At 41.2% G+C, this 6,152-nt stretch overlaps 1 protein-coding gene across 1 annotated transcript in view; it reads right to left on the minus strand.

The window, feature by feature from the left end:
* Positions 1–155: 155 nt before the first annotated feature.
* LOC109854592 (probable G-protein coupled receptor CG31760) overlaps positions 156–6,152 on the minus strand; it is a 12,231-nt gene continuing 6,234 nt past the window's right edge. The window contains exons 8-19 of the mRNA XM_020427832.1: positions 5,868–6,033; positions 5,339–5,483; positions 5,121–5,253; positions 4,549–4,702; positions 4,339–4,448; positions 3,732–3,946; positions 3,492–3,630; positions 3,255–3,360; positions 3,033–3,176; positions 2,640–2,807; positions 2,250–2,480; positions 156–1,890 (exon numbers count right to left, since the gene is read on the minus strand). Coding sequence (XP_020283421.1) covers positions 2,271–2,480; positions 2,640–2,807; positions 3,033–3,176; positions 3,255–3,360; positions 3,492–3,630; positions 3,732–3,946; positions 4,339–4,448; positions 4,549–4,702; positions 5,121–5,253; positions 5,339–5,483; positions 5,868–6,033 — 1,690 coding nt within the window. The 3' untranslated portion in view covers positions 156–1,890; positions 2,250–2,270. The remainder of the gene's footprint in view (positions 1,891–2,249; positions 2,481–2,639; positions 2,808–3,032; positions 3,177–3,254; positions 3,361–3,491; positions 3,631–3,731; positions 3,947–4,338; positions 4,449–4,548; positions 4,703–5,120; positions 5,254–5,338; positions 5,484–5,867; positions 6,034–6,152) is intronic.

Consider the following 6,152-nt stretch of genomic DNA (forward strand, 5'->3'; position numbering starts at 1 on the left):
ATTTATTGAGTTATCTTTATCTTGTACTCGTAACGCACACATATGTTTATCACTCGCTTCTATAATATCAGTCAATCACATGATTTTCAACAACAATGTTTTATCGCACGACGAATAACTTAGACGCGGCAACAGCAAAATGTGTCGCACGACCGTTTTTTTTTTTTTTTTTTTTTACGCGGTTATCTTCTAAGAATAACAGCCTTCTATGTCGTGAAAAACGCAAGTTCTTAAAAAAGTGTAAACCAACAAGGCGAAGATGTCATTTAACTAATAATCGCTTCACACACCACGTGATTTTTTTCCACGTTCTTTTTTTTTTTGCGTCTTTTTCCATCCCTTCCCTATCCCCTTTATTTTCTCTCTTTCTCTTCTATGGACAACAGATACGAGCAAGTTTTTACGATCGCCAACAAAGTTGACATCTTTTTTACAGCCCGTTGCGTAACTTTATTGTCACATGTAACATTTATACAATCTGTTGCGAATAATATAATTATCGCTTGGTTGTTTTCGCAATGTTTTTAGATTTTTCGCAATTTTTCTACTTTTTGAAAACGAGCGGAACACGTATTTTTGTTTATCGGACAGAAAACCTTAGAGAGAATAACAACTCAAAAGCGCGAAGAAGTGGAAGAAGAAGAAGAATAGTTTACAAGCAAAATTATTTGCACGTGTGCGCAACAGAAATGAACTGTGTGTTTGCTGTTTCAACGACACTTATTTTATATATATTATATGTATGTATATTGATCAAAACCCTGCCAGGTGTGTTCAAAAGTCGGAGAAAAGTACGCGCTTATTATTTTTTATATTTAACATTTACATTCACAAACGGTGTGTATATCTTAACATTCTTCGAGAGAAGACAATACTTTTTTTTTTTTTTCTGGCACGATAAAGTTGCCCGAAAAAACACGACGCTATTTAAAACCTGAGAACACACACGACGTTTATTTTTATTTTTTTTTTTTAATGTGATAACATTTAGGGGTTTTTTTTGTTTTTTTTTTTTATCTTTTCGTTCACCGTCCGTGATGATGTTTGACAAAAGCGCGCCATCACGAACGTTCGAAAACAACAAGTTCGAAAAGGAGAGAAAAAACTGAAAAAATCATCGTTCTCTGTCGCAAAAACGAAGCGATACGTACGCGCGCGAAAAGCGAAATGTCGTTGAAGCGACGACGATTTTTCGCCGCGAAATTCATTCATCCTTTGCGCATTTCTTTGTGCATTTGTGTGACAGCTCGGTGATTCGATTCTTTCCCGATCGGTCTCTGATTGTGCTCGAGGAAGCAATTCGGCAATTTTGCAAAAATACATTTTGTCCCAATTAGCCGCGTGTTCGCACATTCGCGAGTCGGAAAGCTCTCGTGAGGAAAAAAAAAAAAAGTAAAAAAATATCAAAGTTTATAATTTTATACACGTCGCGTGTTGACTCTTGAGAGCAACGTCGTCGTTTCGCCGCCGCGGAAGAGAAAAAACGCGAAGTACTCTCGTAGTCGCTCGCCATCTCGTCAATGAGTTTTTTTTTTGTTTTTTTTTTGTTTTTCGCTTTTCGTGCGTAAAAAGTCATCAAAGATCTCAACTCGGAGACACATCGTACAGCTACTATAATTTAATGTGAAGATATTATCGCTATCACACAATATAGCGCGAAGACAGTGATGAGATGTGATGATTTTGATTACACAGCGTTTCTCGTTTTTGTTTNTNTTTTTTTTTTTTTTTTTTTTTTTTTNATACAAATACGGGCAGTCTCCTGTCTGTCAGAGGATGTAACTTGAATTTCTCGAGTTTCTTTTTCTTCCTTCTTCTTTTCCTCGGATATACAAATCTGTTTGTGTTCTCCTCACTTTCGCCGGAGCACTGTCTTCGTCACAACCACACCTACATCGAGAAAAAAAATCGTGAAACAAAAATACAGGAAGTCGAGTGAAGATAATCGTCCCGTACAGTCGAACAGTTTTCAACCCTTTCCGGTCCAAGTTTGTTTCCCAATGGTCCGAATTAATTTCAATTAACGTCTATTCGACCGCAAAGGGTTAAAGACAACAAAGTATTTATAAAAAGTTTGAAAATAATATTCAAAAACATATTTTAAAAAGATTATTTAAGACATTAAACAATTAAAATATAATTTCTATTATTTCTTACAATCACAATTTCCGTAGGTATACGTTTGGTTATTGAAAGAGTTTGGCAAAACAATCGAAAAGCATCGAGGATTAATCGGGGACTTCGCTTACTTCTTCGCTATTGACTACTAGTCAGACTTCGCCGCTCGACTGCGGCCTCTCCTCCTGCGATCGGTTATTCTGCTCCTTGTTCCGCTCCTTCTCCCGTTCCCTCTCCCTCTCCGCTTTCCTCTCCCTCATCATTTCCATTCTGCGCGCTCTGTGCAGACTTCCGGACGGAAACGTCGAGTCCTCGACGGCCGCGGCCGCGGCTGCCGACGCACCTCGTTCAACGGCCGTCTGCTCAATAAATTACTCCAATTTATTTTCCAGGACGCTCTTTTCAGCGAGCCCGTAATAAAACAAAAAATAGAGACAGGCCGTGCCTAGAGAGTAGTTTTTGTTTTTTGTTTTTTTTTTTTACGCAAACAGTAATCGAAACGGAACGATTTAGATATATACTTTGAGGATGAAGCTGGCCGTCGAGCTCTTGGTGATGGGACTTTGGCCGTGACCGTGGCCGTGCGTGCTGAAGTAACCGCCCATTTTCGGCTTGATGTGTCTGTTGTGCATCTCCATGTGCACTATCTTCATGAACTCGATTCGCGCGGCCAGCTTTTGAATCTCTTCCTGATGCGCGTTCCAGAGAGATCGAAGCGAAAAGTTGAGAAACACATTTCTTACTCATTTAATTGTTTAAATAATAATAAAAAAAAATTTGAAAACTAAGAAACAAATATTGTAGATGGCGCTTTAGCAAACAAAATAAAAAGAAATTTAATTAGCGATTGGACGAAAGAAATTATTTCGCACATTATTGAATCAATTGTCGCAATCGCCTGATTGCGTTTTTACCTTGAGTTCTTCGTTCTCTTGATAAAGATCCGTCGTTTCCTCCGGTACCAGACCGATTCCGTTCAGGGAGAAGCTCGCGGTGACGCCGCGCGCTCTCGCTCGACTGTCCCACTGATCGCCCTGGCCTCGCAACACCCTGATCACCTGTGCAACACGCGCTCAACACGTTTACTCCCTGATCTCGTCGTCTCAACGTCGCGTGCATTTCGATAGTGCACTTACCTTAGGGCCGAACACGAGAAAGACGGTGACGGACGTAGAGAGCTGAGTTCGCAGAAAGCCCAGCAGATATTTGATATCCGGCCCGGCGCGAGGAAATATGAACAGGCTGCGCAACGTGTCGTTCGATATAATAAGTGTTTACGTGACGATAAAATTATAATTGTTGTTTTTGTTTCTCTCGCACGCGAAATTCGCGTGCGTAACAACAATTTGCGTGTGTTTGATTCATTTACGTACTGAATGCTTATCATGGTGATGTTGACCGCGGCTATGTTGTAAATGGCGTAGCTTATCAGACGGGCCTCGTTGAACAGACTCTCCGCGTTTCGCACGTTGTAGCACACCTTTATGCCCCAGGCGAGAAAAAATATTTCACCTGTCCGCGCACGTCGGAAAGAATGTATACACGATTTTATCATCAATTGTGTTCAAACGTCGTTAAGTTTCGCGTCGTCGAGTTAAGTTTCATTTATTTACCAATAGCCAGGCTGTGATCCCACCAATTGTAAGAGCACTGGTAGAACTTCAAGTTGAGATTGTCCGTAATCACCTCCGCGTAAGGCGGCGCGCTCACGGTCCACGTTCCCAAATAGATCAGCATCACCAGCAATATAGGCACCATCCATTGCAACAGCTGCTTGTCCGTCAGTTTGACCTTGTGGGCGCTCTTCACGCGATACGTGAGCGAAACCCTACGAATTAGGACGAGGAACCTTTCTGAAACTGCTGTTTCTCACTTTTCAGCGTTGTTTTTTTTTTTTTTTTTTTTTTGTTTTTTTTATTAACATCAAACCCGTCGACGCGTTTTAGAAACGCGATCTATTTGCGAGAAATGTTCCGAATAGTTTTTTAACGAGAAAAAAATACATTTGAAATATCAAAAAATTTGTGTAGTTAAAAAAGCTTCTTTTTTTAATTATTTAAATTATTATGGGAAATTAAAAATATGATAACTTTGATAAATATATTAAAGAAATGAAAAATAATCTTGTGTGTGCTGATGTTAAAAAAAAAAAAAAACAAACTGTCTTTTTCCCGACAATTGATGATCAACGCACTTTTTGTGCGTTCAGCGCAAACTTACCTCCAGGTCTTCATCAGCAGAGCCGTGTACGAGACGCAAAATCCCATGTGCCTCGTCCACTTCGTGGCGATGCACGAGTACATATCGAGAACCGGGAATATGGCGGCCATCTGCGCGACGAGAAAGATATCTCTCAGTTTCCTGATTCAAATCGCGAGCGAGGTCGTTTATCAAAAGAGGAGGAGGAAAACATAAAACACGCCCACTCACCTCGAGATACATCAAGGAGCAGCCCAGGAGCGTAATAGACAGAAATATCGGGGAGGCGACTTTGAATACCTTCAACTTGCGATGCTTGTACACGTACATTATCAGAACGATGGTGCCGAAGGCGCAGAAAATCGATACGGCCAGCAGTGTGATTCTTGAAGAGCAACGAACGAGTGAGAGACGAGTAATGACGTCGTAAAAAGACACTCGCTCTTCTCTCTCTCAAAAAAAAAAAAAAAATGAACAAAGGAAGGTCATAAACGACGCGACTATGTGTGTGTGTGTGTTAAAAAAATGTTTTATTGTTTTATCTTCAAACGAAGCGCAAACATTTCGATCGAGGGGGGATCTTTTCATCAGAGTGCTGAGAAGCGATTGAAATAAATGCTCGAAAAAATTAACAATTAAAAATAAAATTTCTGACACAAACTTTTTGTTACTCACGTTAGACCGCATCTCTCGGTCAAGAACGTAACGCATCACCAATCGCGTTTTCTACTGACCTTCTTTTGTTTTTTGTTTTTTTTCAAATTTGCAGCCTAAAACTACGGTTTTAAAATCGTTTTAGTTACCTGAACGGCCAATTGTACGTTGCCAGACATGGTTCGGGACCTTTGCATCTGGCGCATCCCGGCGCGCATCGCAAACAGCGATATTCCTTCTTGTAGGAATCACTTTTGTTCTCCCTCATTTCCTTCCACGCGGCTGCAAACAAGCACGCGAGTGTGTTACAAGACGTCGCGTGACATAATAATAGAATCGGCAAAAAATTAACGATAACAATACTGACTTTCAACGAGGTTCCCGTCGAAACCCGTCCGATGACTGCTGGTGCTGTAAAAACCCTGCCGACATTTGCACACGTACGCGCCCTTCGCCCATCCAGCGCCCACGCCGTTCTCGTTCACACGGCTACCGGGTCCCTGATAGATGCACTAAAAATCAAAAGCGAGCAACGTCACATTGTTTTCTTTCTTTTTTTCTCACCATCATCTACTTAATTCCGAGAACAGCCGCGTTGGGTGCGTTCATATTCAATCACCAAAAGGTGTTGAAGCAATAAACGTCTCGATGATAGTTTTCATCTGTTTCGAATCAGTGTGACAAAATCCTTGTCCGTCGAGAATCTCATCAGATAACACAAAAAGCAAGTCCTTGATGTGCGATATCTTGTTGGCGACGTCTTGTTAGCAATTTTTAAATCAGGAGGGTTTTTATTTTTTTTTAATTTAGGTACTCTACATACGCGACTGTTTTCACGTCCCAAATTAGGACGCGACCGCTTTCGAATTAACATTCGCGAGGTGCTCGACATTCACCTGAGTGGTGTCGGTATGACACTTGTGGGTGCCCTTGAAGAAGGCTATTTCATTGCTCGCAGGAACCTCGACGTCGAGCTCGTCGCTGCGGCCTCGCGACGGCGCGTCGCACTGATTCACCTCCAGCTTGCTTATGTCGATGTCCATGCTGATGAATTCTCGCACCCTTCAACGAGAAGAAACAAACGCGGGCGACTGATTGAATCGAACGAACTCGAGTGTCGCGCATAAAAATGATAAAAACGCGCGTTTTTGTTTTGTTTTGGTTTGTTTTTTTTTTTTTTT

This window comes from Pseudomyrmex gracilis, unplaced genomic scaffold (assembly GCF_002006095.1).
Source record: "Pseudomyrmex gracilis isolate BER0280 unplaced genomic scaffold, ASM200609v1 scaffold_70, whole genome shotgun sequence".
In the NCBI taxonomy this organism is placed as follows: Eukaryota; Metazoa; Arthropoda; class Insecta; order Hymenoptera; family Formicidae; genus Pseudomyrmex; species Pseudomyrmex gracilis.